The sequence below is a fragment of the Mytilus galloprovincialis genome, chromosome 7, assembly GCF_965363235.1.
Source record: "Mytilus galloprovincialis chromosome 7, xbMytGall1.hap1.1, whole genome shotgun sequence".
NCBI classification, from domain to species: domain Eukaryota; kingdom Metazoa; phylum Mollusca; class Bivalvia; order Mytilida; family Mytilidae; genus Mytilus; species Mytilus galloprovincialis.
The window spans coordinates 96,331,329-96,352,477 of NC_134844.1; the positions used below are offsets into that span (position 1 = coordinate 96,331,329).

A 21,149-nucleotide genomic window follows, 5' to 3' on the forward strand; every position below is an offset into this window, starting at 1 on the left:
AAACCGAAAACATCAACAAAAAAGAACGATAAACACACGTGTGGATTTCTAAACTTGTTGTACATGATTGACTGGTCTTCAAATAACACATCCAACATGACTTCTAATCTTCCAAAAAAGAAATTTTACAGACAAAGAGCACATTCTAATCCTATGTCAGATCACAGTGTTGAATAGTTAGTTCATAATTTAAGTTTTTAACCCTTTCAACGCTACACAAAAAAATAGAAAAATGGCTGCTGCTGCTGCATTTTTTTTGTGTTCATTCATTAGAACAGTATATTCCTTTTCAGACTGCTGTATCTTTTTTTATTATAAGAGATACAGAAAAGGTTATTGCATGAAAAATGCTCAGGAGAGTATGAACTGTAATGTTAGGCAGTTATTTCAGTAAAATTTTTATCAGGTTACCTGCTTTTTCCAGTAATTGACAGGTAGAAGGTGTAATTTATTACATTTGTGTTGAATTTTGAATAAAAACTACTTTTAGTCTTCATCTATTTTGTTTTTTTTATCTGCCATATAATAAATAAGACACCAATTGCTCGATTCCGTAGCGTATTGCACCATACACAATGTATTATGTAATCATGGCACAAATCAGTGGCTCCGTCCTCAAAATTTTCAGTCAACTTCCGTTTTCCCCCCTTTTTCTACGTCTCGTAATGATCGATCAAATCATATTTCCCACACGAATTGAATGTAATAAACACATTGAGATTACAAGAAACCTTTTAACTAATCCTCGTCGTCAGTTTCGCCATAAAAATGCTGAAATATTTCCATATTTACAGCTTCGTTTCCGATTTCCGCCATTTGCATTTGTCAAAATATTTGTTTTTATTTTCCTTCAATTTTCTTTCTGCTGCATGATTTTACAATAAAAATTGCCGGGATTTCAAGCGCAAATGAGACCTTGCATATCCTCGATTCATACAAGGAAAAATTAGAGAGGACCCGAATGAAAACCGAATGGTTTAAGAGTCCTTATGAAAAATCCGTAGTCATCGCGGCATATGCCGCGAATAGCAGTGGCGGACGGCGTATGTCATCGCGGCATATGCTGTGTATAGTGTTGAAAGGGTTAATATCACGTGAAATATAAACTGAGATATACACAAGTATTTTAATAGCTTTCGGGTCGATCCGGCCCCACGTCGATCCGGTCAAGTCGATCCGTCCCCACATCGATCCGGCCCAAATGTAAAGTCGTTCCGGCCCCAACAAAAAGTATTTTTATAAGGAACAAAAATAAAGATATATATATTAAGTGTAATTCATAAACGTGTATGATTTTTATTATAATGTAAAAGGTTTACGGTAAAAAAAAAAAAAAAGTTCCTTTGAAAAATAGATGAGTATAAAACAACTAGCTAGGTTGATTATGTTTTTATTACAAGTTTTCAAGATAATTGGGTATAATTGTATTAAAACGTATATAAAAGAATTCAGACATAAACATTAATGAGCAGTAATTAGCATTTTCTTTCGATTGACTGTTTTCATCTTGTGTAATAACAAATAGTTACATACACAACGGTACAAGCCGACACCCAAGCTGATACATACACACTTTATTTTTCTTTTAAGTTCTTAAAAAGAGTAGGTTCAGTAAGACCCTTTTTTTGGCATGCAATTTCCATTTATACTGTTAAAATTTGTCACAAATTCCTTCAAAATCAATATAGTTTATTCATATTTTATTATGGGGCCGGATCGACTTGGGGCCGGATCGACATGGGACGGATCGACTTGGGCAGATCGACTTGGGGCTGGATTGACTTGGGGCCGGATCGGTTTGGGGCCGGAACGACCGGATACCTATTAATATGTAAATGATGTATGTGTATATATGTCTCATTTGAAGTAAAAAAGAAAGAGAGATAAATTTGTTAGAGTTTAATTTAAAATAAACTGTTCTTTTTGCTTTACACGGTAAAAGTAAAATGAGCAATACATTTTGTTTTCAATTTTTTGAATCTGTATCTCACTCAGTAGTAAAATCGTGGTATCCCGTCCTCAGTCAGGTCTTACATGTAGTCATTACAGCTTGATCAACTCCTGATAATCTGTTAACAGCAACATGTTAGGCTGCTCAGATGATTCAAAGACAAAATAGTTTATGAGGCTACTGTACATGCAGTAAACCTGCATAAGCAAAACTCTGAAATCCATTGTGGATGCATGAGTGTCATATGATGCCCAGACGTCTGAGGGCTAATAACTGTATTGTAAAATCATCAAACAACTGTCATAATGCACTAATGGGTGTACTTTCTTGATGAAAAACGGTAAAAAATCTTACAAAATGATGTGAATGGTAGTTTTATGAGTTATGTGTCAGTTAGGTATGGCACATCATTCATTTTGTTTTTATAGTGTGGAAACCCCCCAACAAATCTTACTTAGATTGAAGAGAAGGAGACCCAGAAATGAATAGTTTGACTTTAAACACTTTTTTTACACATTTCCCTTCTGTTTCTCACGAAATTATCGTATCTTGAGCTCTCCTTTACACTATTTACGTTTCTTTTACAATCCGGAAAAATCAGTATGATGAGATATTCTAAATATATCCAACCTACATTGTATTTTATAGTGACGTCATTCTTGGAATGCCACACTATGCAGAAGCAGGGATATCCTTCACTGGTTATTTAAATCATTCTCAGAGATCGTGCACTAATTACAAATTGATATTTGTTAAATCTAAACATAATAATCAGTCAGGGGACTTACTGAAATAAGTGATTTTTAAATCACTTATTTGAGTAGCAAATTTGAGGTTTTGTCACATATTGGGATTTTGTAGTTTTTTCAAAATTTTAAACACATAGGTTTAAATAACATCTTTTAATTAGTAAAATTAAAAAATATGATCTTTTTGCTTCTTTTAAGTAGCAAGGTTTGTGCCTTTGATGCTATCATTTAGCTGAAAATTCTATTTTAGTTGAAAAAATGCTATAATAATGGCTTTACATAATGAACTGATACTTTTTTAAAAGATTTTTTACAGCAGTGGGAGTATTTTTCCTGTGAAGTTCAAGGTTTCATCTTTCAGATTATGTAATAAAATTCTACTGTTCGCGATAAAAATTTCACTGTTCGGGGGTGTTGAAATTAGTGGGGTTATTAAAAGAATGATACTTAAAGAAGTGATTTTTGGGAAGGAAATTGAAGTCTGATACTTAAACAAGTGATTTTTATGTCATTATCCTAGATTCAGTACAAGGTCATCACCTGAAATGACCTGGTCATCCTAGACAACACAGATGTTGGTTCTGATAAGTTTAGAAACATAATTAGTCCCTGGATCATTAGTATTCTATATTTAAAGCTACACTAATATTAAATCACTTCTTCTAGTGATTAATTTGTACTACTTAAATAGGTGATTATTAATGAAAGACAACTCTAACTTCCAAACTTTATGGAAATAATGTTACTTGAATCAGTGATTTAGAAAATCACTTGTTTAAGTAAGTCCCCTGACTGATGTTTGCTGTAGATTCAAACATCAACATGCAATACTTTAATTTGTAGGTCAACAACTTTCAAATAAAAGATCGTGGGGTTACATGAAATAGGGGAGAGAAACGAGTTTATTATTTTTTTCTGTAAAAATTCTGTTTTGAGAATCTTCCTCCGATTCAGGAGCACCTCAACTGATGAGTAATTATCCACTAAAATAAAAGTTAATTTATTTAAACACTTAAAATGTGACATTTCATTGGATTAGTAGTCTTTCATTAAAACTAAATTTTTGTGTACCAACATAATCATTGTAATGGTAAAAAAAAAATTAAAAATATTGCATTTTGTAGTTTAAACCTATATATTCATTTACAAATATTTCAAATTTAGGATTTGAACACAAGCTTCACACAGTTTACATCAATCATATTGTTGTGTTATTAGTACCTGTTTCCCTGTGATGAGAGTTGTAACTTTATCAATGGAAATTTAAAACTGAATAGATTTTTCAGTCCACACTTTCTTAAGAAAAAATAAAAAATTCAAGAGTACTGTCACAAAAAATGGAAAATGGCCCTAGCCTGCAGTTCAGTGGTACACAATCAAGATTTCAAAAAATATTGTAGTTGTTGTGAAATGACAGAATTCAGATGAATTTTAGATAATTAACTATCAACTTTAATCAAATGTTTAGATTTAGAAGATGCAGATCTCTTCCATTAGTCCAAATTGAATCCTCAACTAAGGAAATGAAAGTACATAAACAACAATTGATTTCAATATTGTCAACATTTCTACTTGTTCTAGCTGTTCTCTTTTTTCATTCTTTATATGAAGACTATCAAAAGATACCCCCCCTCCCCCCCGCCCCTTTTCCAAAAAATATAATTAAATAGAAACAAGGGCCGTCTTTCCCCTCAGAGCTATTCAGCTCTTTGATTACTTAGATACATTTTATCAGTTTGCTTCACTTTGGCCTACTTCGATTTGTCCATTTGTCGATTTGACTCTAGTTAAAATATCAGTGCTGATCATATGTGAGTGATATTTCGGGTTGTCAGTTGAGTAAACTAGACAAACTCAACTAACTGAGTTGGACTAATAAAATTTGATTTTACTATTAACTTTTTGACATAGAATAAATTACACATTCATAAAAACTGCACTTTGAATTAAGAGTAAATTTTGATGTACAACTTGTTTTATTTTGTAGTCCTTTGAACCCTGAGAGTATGGACTGGTCAGACATTTACCCACAATTCTCCAGTAAAAATGGAGGTGATGAAAATAAATTGGTAGAATTTGCAGACATCGGTTGTGGATATGGTGGATTATTAGGTACTAACTTAGTAAATTATAACCCAGTAAAGGAACAGAAATTTTTAAAAATGGCAGCCCACTGACTGCCTAAGAGGAGGCCTGCTCTAGTCATGCTCCAGTGTTTCCCTATATTATATTCCTCAGAAAAGGTAGGCCCCTTGACACACATTCCCCTCTAAATCTGCATCTGTAACCTATAGTTGAGTATAAAAACCAAGAGATGTGGTACATGTACGATTGCAATAACATTAATGGTACCAATTTTTCTGCACCAGATGCAAATTTCGACAAGCAATGTCTCTTCAGTGATACTAGAGGCCAAAATATCTTAAAACCAATGCTTATTTAACATTGTTTAAATGATGAGGAGCTATAAACCTAAAAGGTAAAAAAAGTATAGCTAAAGCCGGGCAAGGAATCAGAGATTTGCATGAGCATGATAAGGAATCAGAGATTTGCATGAGCATGATAAGGAATCAGAGATTTGCATGAGCATGATAAGGAATCAGAGATTTGCATGAGCATGATAAGGAATCAGAGATTTGCATGAGCATGATAAGGAATCAGGCCAATATTAAAAATATCTTTGTTTCCCCTCACCCGACTGAGGTTGTTAGGGTATGGGTAGGTAGGTAGGCAAATTATTTTATTTTATTCCTTGATATGGTTTTCTATATTGAATTTGTATAAAATTTAACAGGTAAGGCTCAAGTCAAGAAAAGTGGGGTATTAATTCCCTGTATTCTAATTCAGTGTACACCCCAGTTTTTTGGTGTTGAAAAAAACAGTATACAGGGACCACCTTATTTTCCTATTCATTTAATGTAATGAAATCTACAAAAGCGCACATTCTACTTGTGATAACAATGCTTAATGATAGCAAGTGTTTATTTAGTTAAAAAATCAAGCTTATTTCAAGTCTAATTTGATGCATAACTCACAACAAAACAATTCCTTTGTTCACCAATTCATACCTTGATCATCAATTATGAGATGACAAAAAGATACATGTATGTTAATCTTGGGAATTGAAATTCAATGAATAAAATTTTTCAATAGAAGTGAACATAATTTAGTGATGTTGAGTTACACCTGGATCATGCAGCTTAGTCAATTGATTCCTAAACAAAGATTTGTATGTTTTTTCGAGTTCTAGAAGAAACAAGGCTTCACTTTATATTCATGTTTTGTATTCTTTTTTGTTTAAACATTGTTTAAATGATGAGGAGCTATAAACCTAAAAGGTAAAAAAAGTATAGCTAAAGCCGGGCAAGGAATCAGAGATTTGCATGAGCATGATAAGGAATCAGAGATTTGCATGAGCATGATAAGGAATCAGAGATTTGCATGAGCATGATAAGGAATCAGAGATTTGCATGAGCATGATAAGGAATCAGAGATTTGCATGAGCATGATAAGGAATCAGAGATTTGCATGAGCATGATAAGGAATCAGGCCAATATTAAAAATATCTTTGTTTCCCCTCACCCGACTGAGGTTGTTAGGGTATGGGTAGGTAGGAAGGCAAATTATTTTATTTTATTCCTTGATATGGTTTTCTATATTGAATTTGTATAAAATTTAACAGGTAAGGCTCAAGTCAAGAAAAGTGGGGTATTAATTCCCTGTATTCTAATTCAGTGTACACCCCAGTTTTTTGGTGTTGAAAAAAACAGTATACAGGGACCACCTTATTTTCCTATTCATTTAATGTAATGAAATCTACAAAAGCGCACATTCTACTTGTGATAACAATGCTTAATGATAGCAAGTGTTTATTTAGTTAAAAAATCAAGCTTATTTCAAGTCTAATTTGATGCATAACTCACAACAAAACAATTCCTTTGTTCACCAATTCATACCTTGATCATCAATTATGAGATGACAAAAAGATACATGTATGTTAATCTTGGGAATTGAAATTCAATGAATAAAATTTTTCAATAGAAGTGAACATAATTTAGTGATGTTGAGTTACACCTGGATCATGCAGCTTAGTCAATTGATTCCTAAACAAAGATTTGTATGTTTTTTCGAGTTCTAGAAGAAACAAGGCTTCACTTTATATTCATGTTTTGTATTTCCTAAAATACTTTTAATAAGTATTTACGAATTCTACTGATGCAGTTTATAACATTAAAACGTGCCCTTTTGCAATTTTCATGCCATAAATTGAAAAAGGAAATCCCATTTAAACTTGTTTTTTTTACACCAGAAAACAGGGACGTTTCCTGAAAACAGGGAATACATGTATCCCACATTTCCTGACTTGTGCCCAACCTGTTCAAAGACAAAGTAGATAGATTTTAAAGCACGATTCAGACCATTTTTACTCAAAGTCGTTAAGATTTTATCCTTCAAACAAGAACAGAGGTTAGACACAAAGCAAATCAAGATGCACTCAGCGGGTTGAAAGATGCTTCAGGTTTTTTTTATTTTCAAAAAAGATCACCCTTGCAAACAAATCGTAAGGCAAACATTTTGTTTGTTTCCTTGATTCCGAATCTTGTAGGCGCTTTATTGCAAAAATGCCTTGATTTAAAACGCTCGTTGACTACAGCATCGGAAAGGTATCACCAATAACCAACATAGCGAAAAAAAAAAATAGTGGACAAGAATGGCCAATAAAAATTTTCGGGTCGCAGTGATTTTACCGGGTCGGTCGTGTGAGGGGAAACAAACAATATTTTATTTTTGGCCTCAGAGATTTTATTTGCATGAGCATGATAAGGAATCAGAGATTTTATTTGCATGAGCATGATAAGGAATCAGAGATTTGATTTGCATGAGCATGATAAGGAATCAGAGATTTGATTTGCATGAGCATGATAAGGAATCAGAGATTTGCATGAGCATGATAAGGAATCAGAAATTTGCAGGAGCATGATAAGGAATCAGAAATTAGCAGGAGCATGATAAGGAATCAGAGATTTGATTTGCATGAGCATGATAAGGAATCAGAGATTTGATTTGCATGAGCATGATAAGGAATCAGAGATTTGCATGAGCATGATAAGGAATCAGAGATTTGCATGAGCATGATAAGGAATCAGAGATTTGCATGAGCATGATGAGGGAGATACATCATACATTCCTTAATTTTAAATAATTCTCAAAATTTTGTAACCGCAAATTTTAATTACACAAACCCGTATTTTCATGTAAATACCTAAGAACTAGCTACTGGGATGGTGATACACTTTGGGACTCTAAGTTCACCAGCAGAGGTATTGATCTAGTGGTAGTAATAACATCAACAGTACCAATTTTTCTGCAAATGACAGAATGTCAACCTTAAACTGAGGGATGAAGATCATGAAGATGTTAACATCTATAGGTCACCATACAGACTTTGTCAATGAGGATGAAGATCATGAAGATGTTAACATCTATAGGTCACCATACAGACTTTGTCAATGAGGGTGAAGATCATGAAGATGTTAACATCTATAGGTCACCATACAGACTTTGTCAATGAGGATGAAGATCATGAAGATGTTAACATCTATAGGTCACCATACAGACTTTGTCAATGAGGATGAAGATCATGAAGATGTTAACATCTATAGGTCACCATACAGACTTTGTCAATGAGGATGAAGATCATGAAGATGTTAACATCTATAGGTCACCATACAGACTTTGTCAATGAGGATGAAGATCATGAAGATGTTAACATCTATAGGTCACCATACAGACTTTGTCAATGAGGATGAAGATCATGAAGATATTAACATCTATAGGTCACCATACAGACTTTGTCAATGAGGATGAAGATCATGAAGATATTAACATCTATAGGTCACCATACAGACTTTGTCAATGAGGATGAAGATCATGAAGATGTTAACATCTATAGGTCACCATACAGACTTTGTCAATGAGGGTGAAGATCATGAAGATGTTAACATCTATAGGTCACCATACAGACTTTGTCAATGAGGGTGAAGATCATGAAGATGTTAACATCTATAGGTCACCATACAGACTTTGTCAATGAGGGTGAAGATCATGAAGATGTTAACATCTATAGGTCACCATACAGACTTTGTCAATGAGGGTGAAGATCATGAAGATGTTAACATCTATAGGTCACCATACAGACTTTGTCAATGAGGGTGAAGATCATGAAGATGTTAACATCTATAGGTCACCATACAGACTTTGTCAATGAGGATGAAGATCATGAAGATGTTAACATCTATAGGTCACCATACAGACTTTGTCAATGAGGGTGAAGATCATGAAGATGTTAACATCTATAGGTCACCATACAGACTTTGTCAATGAGGATGAAGATCATGAAGATGTTAACATCTATAGGTCACCATACAGACTTTGTCAATGAGGATGAAGATCATGAAGATGTTAACATCTATAGGTCACCATACAGACTTTGTCAATGAGGGTGAAGATCATGAAGATGTTAACATCTATAGGTCACCATACAGACTTTGTCAATGAGGGTGAAGATCATGAAGATGTTAACATCTATAGGTCACCATACAGACTTTGTCAATGAGGGTGAAGATCATGAAGATGTTAACATCTATAGGTCACCATACAGACTTTGTCAATGAGGGTGAAGATCATGAAGATGTTAACATCTATAGGTCACCATACAGACTTTGTCAATGAGGGTGAAGATCATGAAGATGTTAACATCTATAGGTCACCATACAGACTTTGTCAATGAGGGTGAAGATCATGAAGATGTTAACATCTATAGGTCACCATACAGACTTTGTCAATGAGGGTGAAGATCATGAAGATGTTAACATCTATAGGTCACCATACAGACTTTGTCAATGAGGGTGAAGATCATGAAGATGTTAACATCTATAGGTCACCATACAGACTTTGTCAATGAGGGTGAAGATCATGAAGATGTTAACATCTATAGGTCACCATACAGACTTTGTCAATGAGGATGAAGATCATGAAGATGTTAACATCTATAGGTCACCATACAGACTTTGTCAATGAGGATGAAGATCATGAAGATGTTAACATCTATAGGTCACCATACAGACTTTGTCAATGAGGGTGAAGATCATGAAGATGTTAACATCTATAGGTCACCATACAGACTTTGTCAATGAGGATGAAGATCATGAAGATGTTAACATCTATAGGTCACCATACAGACTTTGTCAATGAGGATGAAGATCATGAAGATGTTAACATCTATAGGTCACCATACAGACTTTGTCAATGAGGATGAAGATCATGAAGATGTTAACATCTATAGGTCACCATACAGACTTTGTCAATGAGGATGAAGATCATGAAGATGTTAACATCTATAGGTCACCATACAGACTTTGTCAATGAGGATGAAGATCATGAAGATGTTAACATCTATAGGTCACCATACAGACTTTGTCAATGAGGATGAAGATCATGAAGATGTTAACATCTATAGGTCACCATACAGACTTTGTCAATGAGGATGAAGATCATGAAGATGTTAACATCTATAGGTCACCATACAGACTTTGTCAATGAGGATGAAGATGTTAACATCTATAGGTCACCATACAGACTTTGTCAATGAGGATGAAGATCATGAAGATGTTAACATCTATAGGTCACCATACAGACTTTGTCAATGAGGATGAAGATCATGAAGATGTTAACATCTATAGGTCACCATACAGACTTTGTCAATGAGGATGAAGATCATGAAGATATTAACATCTATAGGTCACCATACAGACTTTGTCAATGAGGATGAAGATCATGAAGATGTTAACATCTATAGGTCACCATACAGACTTTGTCAATGAGGATGAAGATCATGAAGATATTAACATCTATAGGTCACCATACAGACTTTGTCAATGAGGATGAAGATCATGAAGATGTTAACATCTATAGGTCACCATACAGACTTTGTCAATGAGGATGAAGATCATGAAGATGTTAACATCTATAGGTCACCATACAGACTTTGTCAATGAGGATGAAGATCATGAAGATGTTAACATCTATAGGTCACCATACAGACTTTGTCAATGAGGATGAAGATCATGAAGATATTAACATCTATAGGTCACCATACAGACTTTGTCAATGAGGATGAAGATGTTAACATCTATAGGTCACCATACAGACTTTGTCAATGAGGATGAAGATCATGAAGATATTAACATCTATAGGTCACCATACAGACTTTGTCAATGAGGATGAAGATGTTAACATCTATAGGTCACCATACAGACTTTGTCAATGAGGATGAAGATGTTAACATCTATAGGTCACCATACAGACTTTGTCAATGAGGATGAAGATCATGAAGATGTTAACATCTATAGGTCACCATACAGACTTTGTCAATGAGGATGAAGATCATGAAGATGTTAACATCTATAGGTCACCATACAGACTTTGTCAATGAGGATGAAGATGTTAACATCTATAGGTCACCATACAGACTTTGTCAATGAGGATGAAGATGTTAACATCTATAGGTCACCATACAGACTTTGTCAATGAGGATGAAGATGTTAACATCTATAGGTCACCATACAGACTTTGTCAATGAGGATGAAGATGTTAACATCTATAGGTCACCATACAGACTTTGTCAATGAGGATGAAGATGTTAACATCTATAGGTCACCATACAGACTTTGTCAATGAGGATGAAGATGTTAACATCTATAGGTCACCATACAGACTTTGTCAATGAGGATGAAGATGTTAACATCTATAGGTCACCATACAGACTTTGTCAATGAGGATGAAGATCATGAAGATGTTAACATCTATAGGTCACCATACAGACTTTGTCAATGAGGATGAAGATCATGAAGATGTTAACATCTATAGGTCACCATACAGACTTTGTCAATGAGGATGAAGATCATGAAGATGTTAACATCTATAGGTCACCATACAGACTTTGTCAATGAGGATGAAGATCATGAAGATGTTAACATCTATAGGTCACCATACAGACTTTGTCAATGAGGATGAAGATGTTAACATCTATAGGTCACCATACAGACTTTGTCAATGAGGATGAAGATCATGAAGATATTAACATCTATAGGTCACCATACAGACTTTGTCAATGAGGATGAAGATCATGAAGATATTAACATCTATAGGTCACCATACAGACTTTGTCAATGAGGATGAAGATGTTAACATCTATAGGTCACCATACAGACTTTGTCAATGAGGATGAAGATCATGAAGATATTAACATCTATAGGTCACCATACAGACTTTGTCAATGAGGATGAAGATGTTAACATCTATAGGTCACCATACAGACTTTGTCAATGAGGATGAAGATCATGAAGATGTTAACATCTATAGGTCACCATACAGACTTTGTCAATGAGGATGAAGATCATGAAGATGTTAACATCTATAGGTCACCATACAGACTTTGTCAATGAGGATGAAGATCATGAAGATGTTAACATCTATAGGTCACCATACAGACTTTGTCAATGAGGATGAAGATCATGAAGATGTTAACATCTATAGGTCACCATACAGACTTTGTCAATGAGGATGAAGATCATGAAGATGTTAACATCTATAGGTCACCATACAGACTTTGTCAATGAGGATGAAGATCATGAAGATGTTAACATCTATAGGTCACCATACAGACTTTGTCAATGAGGATGAAGATCATGAAGATGTTAACATCTATAGGTCACCATACAGACTTTGTCAATGAGGATGAAGATCATGAAGATGTTAACATCTATAGGTCACCATACAGACTTTGTCAATGAGGATGAAGATCATGAAGATGTTAACATCTATAGGTCACCATACAGACTTTGTCAATGAGGATGAAGATCATGAAGATATTAACATCTATAGGTCACCATACAGACTTTGTCAATGAGGATGAAGATCATGAAGATATTAACATCTGTAGGTCACCATACAGACTTTGTCAATGAGGATGAAGATCATGAAGATATTAACATCTATAGGTCACCATACAGACTTTGTCAATGAGGATGAAGATCATGAAGATATTAACATCTATAGGTCACCATACAGACTTTGTCAATGAGGATGAAGATCATGAAGATGTTAACATCTATAGGTCACCATACAGACTTTGTCAATGAGGATGAAGATCATGAAGATGTTAACATCTATAGGTCACCATACAGACTTTGTCAATGAGGATGAAGATCATGAAGATATTAACATCTATAGGTCACCATACAGACTTTGTCAATGAGGATGAAGATCATGAAGATATTAACATCTATAGGTCACCATACAGACTTTGTCAATGAGGATGAAGATGTTAACATCTATAGGTCACCATACAGACTTTGTCAATGAGGATGAAGATCATGAAGATATTAACATCTATAGGTCACCATACAGACTTTGTCAATGAGGATGAAGATGTTAACATCTATAGGTCACCATACAGACTTTGTCAATGAGGATGAAGATGTTAACATCTATAGGTCACCATACAGACTTTGTCAATGAGGATGAAGATCATGAAGATGTTAACATCTATAGGTCACCATACAGACTTTGTCAATGAGGATGAAGATCATGAAGATGTTAACATCTATAGGTCACCATACAGACTTTGTCAATGAGGATGAAGATGTTAACATCTATAGGTCACCATACAGACTTTGTCAATGAGGATGAAGATGTTAACATCTATAGGTCACCATACAGACTTTGTCAATGAGGATGAAGATGTTAACATCTATAGGTCACCATACAGACTTTGTCAATGAGGATGAAGATGTTAACATCTATAGGTCACCATACAGACTTTGTCAATGAGGATGAAGATGTTAACATCTATAGGTCACCATACAGACTTTGTCAATGAGGATGAAGATGTTAACATCTATAGGTCACCATACAGACTTTGTCAATGAGGATGAAGATGTTAACATCTATAGGTCACCATACAGACTTTGTCAATGAGGATGAAGATGTTAACATCTATAGGTCACCATACAGACTTTGTCAATGAGGATGAAGATCATGAAGATGTTAACATCTATAGGTCACCATACAGACTTTGTCAATGAGGATGAAGATCATGAAGATGTTAACATCTATAGGTCACCATACAGACTTTGTCAATGAGGATGAAGATCATGAAGATGTTAACATCTATAGGTCACCATACAGACTTTGTCAATGAGGATGAAGATGTTAACATCTATAGGTCACCATACAGACTTTGTCAATGAGGATGAAGATCATGAAGATGTTAACATCTATAGGTCACCATACAGACTTTGTCAATGAGGATGAAGATCATGAAGATGTTAACATCTATAGGTCACCATACAGACTTTGTCAATGAGGATGAAGATGTTAACATCTATAGGTCACCATACAGACTTTGTCAATGAGGATGAAGATGTTAACATCTATAGGTCACCATACAGACTTTGTCAATGAGGATGAAGATGTTAACATCTATAGGTCACCATACAGACTTTGTCAATGAGGATGAAGATGTTAACATCCATAGGTCACCATACAGACTTTGTCAATGAGGATGAAGATCATGAAGATGTTAACATCTATAGGTCACCATACAGACTTTGTCAATGAGGATGAAGATCATGAAGATATTAACATCTATAGGTCACCATACAGACTTTGTCAATGAGGATGAAGATCATGAAGATATTAACATCTATAGGTCACCATACAGACTTTGTCAATGAGGATGAAGATGTTAACATCTATAGGTCACCATACAGACTTTGTCAATGAGGATGAAGATCATGAAGATATTAACATCTATAGGTCACCATACAGACTTTGTCAATGAGGATGAAGATGTTAACATCTATAGGTCACCATACAGACTTTGTCAATGAGGATGAAGATGTTAACATCTATAGGTCACCATACAGACTTTGTCAATGAGGATGAAGATCATGAAGATGTTAACATCTATAGGTCACCATACAGACTTTGTCAATGAGGATGAAGATGTTAACATCTATAGGTCACCATACAGACTTTGTCAATGAGGATGAAGATGTTAACATCTATAGGTCACCATACAGACTTTGTCAATGAGGATGAAGATGTTAACATCTATAGGTCACCATACAGACTTTGTCAATGAGGATGAAGATGTTAACATCTATAGGTCACCATACAGACTTTGTCAATGAGGATGAAGATGTTAACATCTATAGGTCACCATACAGACTTTGTCAATGAGGATGAAGATGTTAACATCTATAGGTCACCATACAGACTTTGTCAATGAGGATGAAGATCATGAAGATGTTAACATCTATAGGTCACCATACAGACTTTGTCAATGAGGATGAAGATCATGAAGATGTTAACATCTATAGGTCACCATACAGACTTTGTCAATGAGGATGAAGATCATGAAGATGTTAACATCTATAGGTCACCATACAGACTTTGTCAATGAGGATGAAGATCATGAAGATGTTAACATCTATAGGTCACCATACAGACTTTGTCAATGAGGATGAAGATGTTAACATCTATAGGTCACCATACAGACTTTGTCAATGAGGATGAAGATCATGAAGATGTTAACATCTATAGGTCACCATACAGACTTTGTCAATGAGGATGAAGATCATGAAGATGTTAACATCTATAGGTCACCATACAGACTTTGTCAATGAGGATGAAGATGTTAACATCTATAGGTCACCATACAGACTTTGTCAATGAGGATGAAGATGTTAACATCTATAGGTCACCATACAGACTTTGTCAATGAGGATGAAGATGTTAACATCTATAGGTCACCATACAGACTTTGTCAATGAGGATGAAGATGTTAACATCTATAGGTCACCATACAGACTTTGTCAATGAGCATTTACAGCAAACTATCAACCCATCTGGTATGAGGAACGACATCAAAAGTTCAATGTAGGATAAAAAACTTAATTCATATAGTTTATTCATTACCCCCCTACCCCCCTCTTAACTTAAGGGGGTAGACCTTGGTTCAGGGAGATAACTCTTTAAATCAGTTAAGCGTTTGTAAAAGTCAAGTTCATCAATGTATTTTAAGCATTTACCTGAAACAGATCGAAATTAATCTATGTAACCTAGAAGCTTAGAATATATTTTTGAAAATGGTTGACACAAAACGTACTGATGATTTTAAGAGTTATTTTCCTTAACCTAGGTCTACCTCCTTAATTAGGGAAAAATTGATAGAGCAATAAGGATATATGTAAAATTGATGTCAATTAAAAAAAACTTGCAGCAATTTTGATTTCATTCAAGTTGAGTTTTAGATCAAACTGACTTGATTTTTATTTGAAATATCTTCCATAATTTTAATATTAATATATTAATATATTTTTATATACTTATATACATGTACAAATGTATATATGTTAGTTGATTTTTCATACAGTTACTATTTGTCTGGATGGAAAATTGATTTTATAGTTTTTAATCAATGCAAAATTAAGTCAATAAGGAATGACTAAAATATGCGAAATTTCGAAAGATACTTAATGAAGAGAATGAAATAACAAACGAAAGAATGCCAAGGTCAAACATTAATGATCATGTTAATTTCTAAAAACAAGTTTTGGGAAAAACTGTCATTAAAAACATTATTTATTTTAAACAGGTTGAATTATTTTGTTTTTCAGTCGATTTATCTCCCATGTTTCCTGACACTCTGATGGTTGGCATGGAGATCAGAGTTAAAGTTTCAGATTATGTTAAAGACCGCATCCAAGCTTTAAGAACACAAAACACTGAGAAGTACCAGAATATAGCATGTATTAGGACAAATGCCATGAAATATTTACCTAATTTCTTCAGAAAAGGACAAGTAAGTTTCTTAAAAACTAGTTTCATTATAACTATATATACATTGCACCTTAAAATTATATATTAAATAATTATAATTATACATACATCATTGTACATTGCATGTTAAAATTATATATTAAATAATTATAATTATTATACCTTACATATATTACAACCAATTCTATTGGATAACAACTTATCACGTGACATGGAATAATTCGGTTAATTTTCATTTTATTGCAAGGGAGGACGAATAACCTTTAAAATTTACACCAGCGGTGAATAACCCTATAATTCACCGGCGAATAACCTTTTTATTGTCTAGATTTGCACTTGAGTTACCTCCCATGAAAATGACGCTACAGACGTAAATAAACAAGATGGCAGCGTTCACGTTACACTGACATCCCATCGAGAGATAAGGAAATAAGGCTTTAGAAATGAATAGAGTGCCAGCAGACGATGATTTCTCTACCAATTTCTCTTATCAAAAGGTCCTTTTCAGGGCCATAAATATTTTACAAAAAGATTCTAGCTTTGTTGTATATCCGAGAAATTCTTTAACACAAACATGACCAATGTATTTTCTTGAGCTATTTTCAAACGTCAGCTTGTGTTTGTTATGTAAAAAATATGATAAGTGTTCAAAAGGCCCTTACTGTTAGTTCGGAATAATAAAACAATTGTGGCCCCTTAGAATCGATGAATATTCAAAATTGTCAACCCTTAAAAGTTATTTCACTTCGGGCTATGCCCTCATTGAAATAACCTTCTCTTGTTGACAATTTTGAATGTTCACCTTTTCAACGGGCCATATTTGTATATTATACATACATTGCATTTTACAAGACTATTATATATTACCTACCGTATAGCGGGTTATTTTCGAGGGTGCGATTTTCATTGTATAAAGTAAAGAAATATTTTGGGCAGTTATTATTTTGACGGATTAGAAACTTTTATCAATACCTTGTACACTTTTAAATTGGTGGAATTTATTTTGACGATTTAATTCTATCCGCGAAAATAAGGGTAAATTAACACTCCGTGGTAAAGATCCACTATACGGTATTCTTTATTTTATAGTTAAAGAAAATGTTTTTCTTGTTTCCTGATCCACATTTTAAAAGGACTAAACACAAGTGGAGAATTATAAGCCAGACCTTGTTAGCAGAGTATGCTTATGTTATAGCTGTAGGGGTAAGTGACTCCTCACAGACCAATCAAATTCAAGTATTTGTAAAAACGAAAAATCATTCAATATTATAAATACAGTAATCATCTAAGAAATTGCACCTCTAAAGACACAAATCACAAGGGCATCTAGAGGGCATCATGCAGTCTTTCACAATTTACAGGTGTAGTGTGGGGTGCTCATTTTCGCCACATCTTTTCATGTTTTCTACAGTTTATGGTCAGGTCTAAATGTTTTTGAAGTATACTGATATTTCTAAATGAAGATAACTTCAAATGCAAAATATTCTTAAACTTGAAAACATGTTTGTTTGAATATAATCATCTGAAAAGTTGGATTAAAGGGTGTTTGAAATTTCCTGATTTTTTGTCAATGGGGGACACATATTCGCCGTTTTTACACATCTATTTAAAACCAAAAAAACGCAGCTTTAAACAACATTGATCAAATCAATTTCATTATCGATAAATAGCAGACATTTCAAAGGTGTTAAAAGAACTGAAATTAAGGGCATTCAGTCAAAGAATTACTTAGAAATACTTCTTTGAATTCGTGTTTTTCTTTAGGAAATTGGCCGAAAATTGTTGTCCGTTTTTCGGTCCGTTTCAGTAGGTGCCGCAATTTTGTCTCAGTTTTAAAAAATAATCATATTTGTTATATAATATCAATTACCGGTATATGTCTTCCATTTCAGCCATCCATTGAAGTTTTTACACCTCAAAATCATAAAACCGCGAAATTGTGTCCCCGGTGAATATGGGCACCCCACTCTATTTGTCTTTACAATAATACTGTATTTGGCCATGTATAGTAAGTATAGTACGCATCCCCTTTTAATCTAAAAATAATCTTGAAAAAAAGTTTAGGAAAAAAGAAGAAAAAAGAAAAGATAAAATAAAATAAAAGAGATCTCTTTACTGATATTACAATTTATCTTACCTCCTATAGATTTATAGAGATATGATCGTTAAAGGAGTTCAGTTAATGACTTGATATTTGATATAGGGTGTCCTAAAATATATAGGGTTAGTTACCATACATGGTTAGTTACCATATAGGTTTAGTAAGGAGTTACTTCCCTTTCAAAACAAAATAGATGCCACAACCCTTTATAAAAACAACACTGTGTTGAGGAAAAATCTGAACGGATTCAACAGACGAAGACATTGATGATGAACGGTTGAAATAAGTTAATAAAATATAATTAAAGCTAACAAGTTGTTATTGTTGGCATTACGGAGTAACTTCCCTTTCAAAACAAAAAAGGCATCTGAAAGGATTCAACAGACGAAGAAATTGATACATGTAATGAATGATTGAAATACATTCATAAATCAAATTTAAAGCTAAAAAGTTGTTATTGTTGGCATTTGTTTTCTGTATAGACAAATGAAAGTAGGATCTGAATACTAAGTGTTGAAGACTTGATCACTTTTATAGGCCGCTAGTTCAAATACAACAAGTGAAGATAGTCATTAAGATAAATTTGTTACATGGTGTGCTAGTGACATCCCCATACAGAATTTACTGACCCCCATATATATCGTATCAGGTCATGTAACTAATAATTTAATCTCCCATTTTTTTTTACATTCTTCATCAATTGTTACAATAAATGCTACAAAGATTTCAGAATTTACAACATTTGAATATTTTAAAGTACATGTTTGGGGTCTTTTTTTACTTTTTTAGGGTATAGTGTATACTATAACAGATGTTAAAGATCTCCATGATTGGATGGTCAGCCATTTTGATGAGTTTCCATTGTTTGAAAGAATTCCTGATACTGAATTGGTAAGGTTAACCTTTAACTCAGTGCAAAAATTACATTTTCAAATATAAAAATCTGTTTTTTTTGGTAAGCAAATCCAATTATGTTTGATAGACTGTCCAATGTTTAAATTTGGTCCAGTGGCAAATAGTTCATGAATATTCAGGACAAGACACTAGTAAAAGAAAAGTCAATTTTATTCAGGACAAGATACTAGTTAGAAAAATATACTTTATTCAGGACAAGGTACTAGTTAAAGAGAAATCAATTTGAGATGAAAAAAAAAACGAACTCAAGAAAGATAACTGCTGAAAAAGACGGATCAAACACAGTTACCTCCTCTTCCTATAAACTCATCATAGATACCAGGATTAAATTTTTTTTTAAACCAGACTCATGTTTTGTCTACAAAAGACTTATCAGTGACGCTCGAATCCAAAAAAGTTAAAAAGGCCAAATAAAGTACGAAATTGAAGAGCATTGAGGACCAAAATTCCTAAAAGTTTTGTTGAATAAAGCTATTAGATTGTAACATAAATATATAGCAGGAGAATATAACTCTGACAGCATAAATTATATTATAAACAAAAAAGTAGGCATCTGAGAAAAATGTATAAATAGTAGAAATTTCTATGGTATAAGTCGTTTCAGGAACCATGTCTTATACCTGAAAAGATAGTGTATTTTGTGTAGTTTAAGATAAAAAAAAAATCACCTGTTTGCTCAACATGTGTTGGAATTGACGATGTCTATTGTTTGGTCACATGGTGATGGAAGTCACATGCCAGATTCAACTAATAACTGAAACTGGAATGATAATAGGAACTGGACTATTTAACCACAATTTTATGGAGGACTAGCTAGACATAGTTTGATATAACAAGGAGTTTTATGGAATAATTTTTTCTTTAAAACTAAATTTCTATGAACGTTTTGCAGGAGTCTGACCAAGTTGTAGAAAAATTGTACATCAGCACAGAGGAAGGTCAAAAGGTCACAAGAAACAGAGGGGACAAATTCTTGGCAGTGTATAGACGAATTGTAGATCCTTATCAACAGACAGACAAAAATAACATGGATAATTCATAGCATAGGGAGACAATACGACAGAAAAATCAAATTATGAAAACTTAATCGGTGTTATAACAGAAATTGTGTCATTAGCATAAATTATTATGATTAACTGTAAATCAACACATTGTAGAGAGTGAATTATTTCAATTACTTTGTAAGAAGGCTGAGTAGAAAAAAATGTGAATATAAAACATCAAGTGAAGGTCCAACTTTGATCTTTGTATATATATATGCATACATCATAAGAGTAATTTGAGAGAACATATTGAAAAATAAAATTTGGCTAGAAAAGGTTTAACTATTCTAGAGGCTCTCAAGAGCCTGTGTTGCTCACCTGTGTCGACTGTGATTTCGGAAATCATGTAATATAAGGTTAAAATCATAATAACTAGAATAAGATACCCCAATAATGATTGAGGCCAAGTTAGGTTTAATTTGGCCCAGTAGTTTAATTAAAGCAGTTCATCCCATTGTAGTGTCATTGAAAAAAAAATCTTA

At 33.6% G+C, this 21,149-nt stretch overlaps 1 protein-coding gene across 1 annotated transcript; it reads left to right on the forward strand.

Annotated features, from left to right (window-relative positions):
- Window position 1: 1 nt before the first annotated feature.
- On the forward strand, window positions 2–20,860 carry LOC143084039 (tRNA (guanine-N(7)-)-methyltransferase-like). The gene is made up of 6 exons (XM_076260460.1): window positions 2–176; window positions 4,688–4,812; window positions 16,446–16,630; window positions 17,698–17,811; window positions 19,499–19,600; window positions 20,517–20,860. The coding sequence occupies exons 1-6, from the start codon at window positions 64–66 to the stop codon at window positions 20,664–20,666; spliced, it is 789 nt and encodes a 262-aa protein (XP_076116575.1). The 5' UTR covers window positions 2–63; the 3' UTR covers window positions 20,667–20,860.
- Window positions 20,861–21,149: the final 289 nt, after the last annotated feature.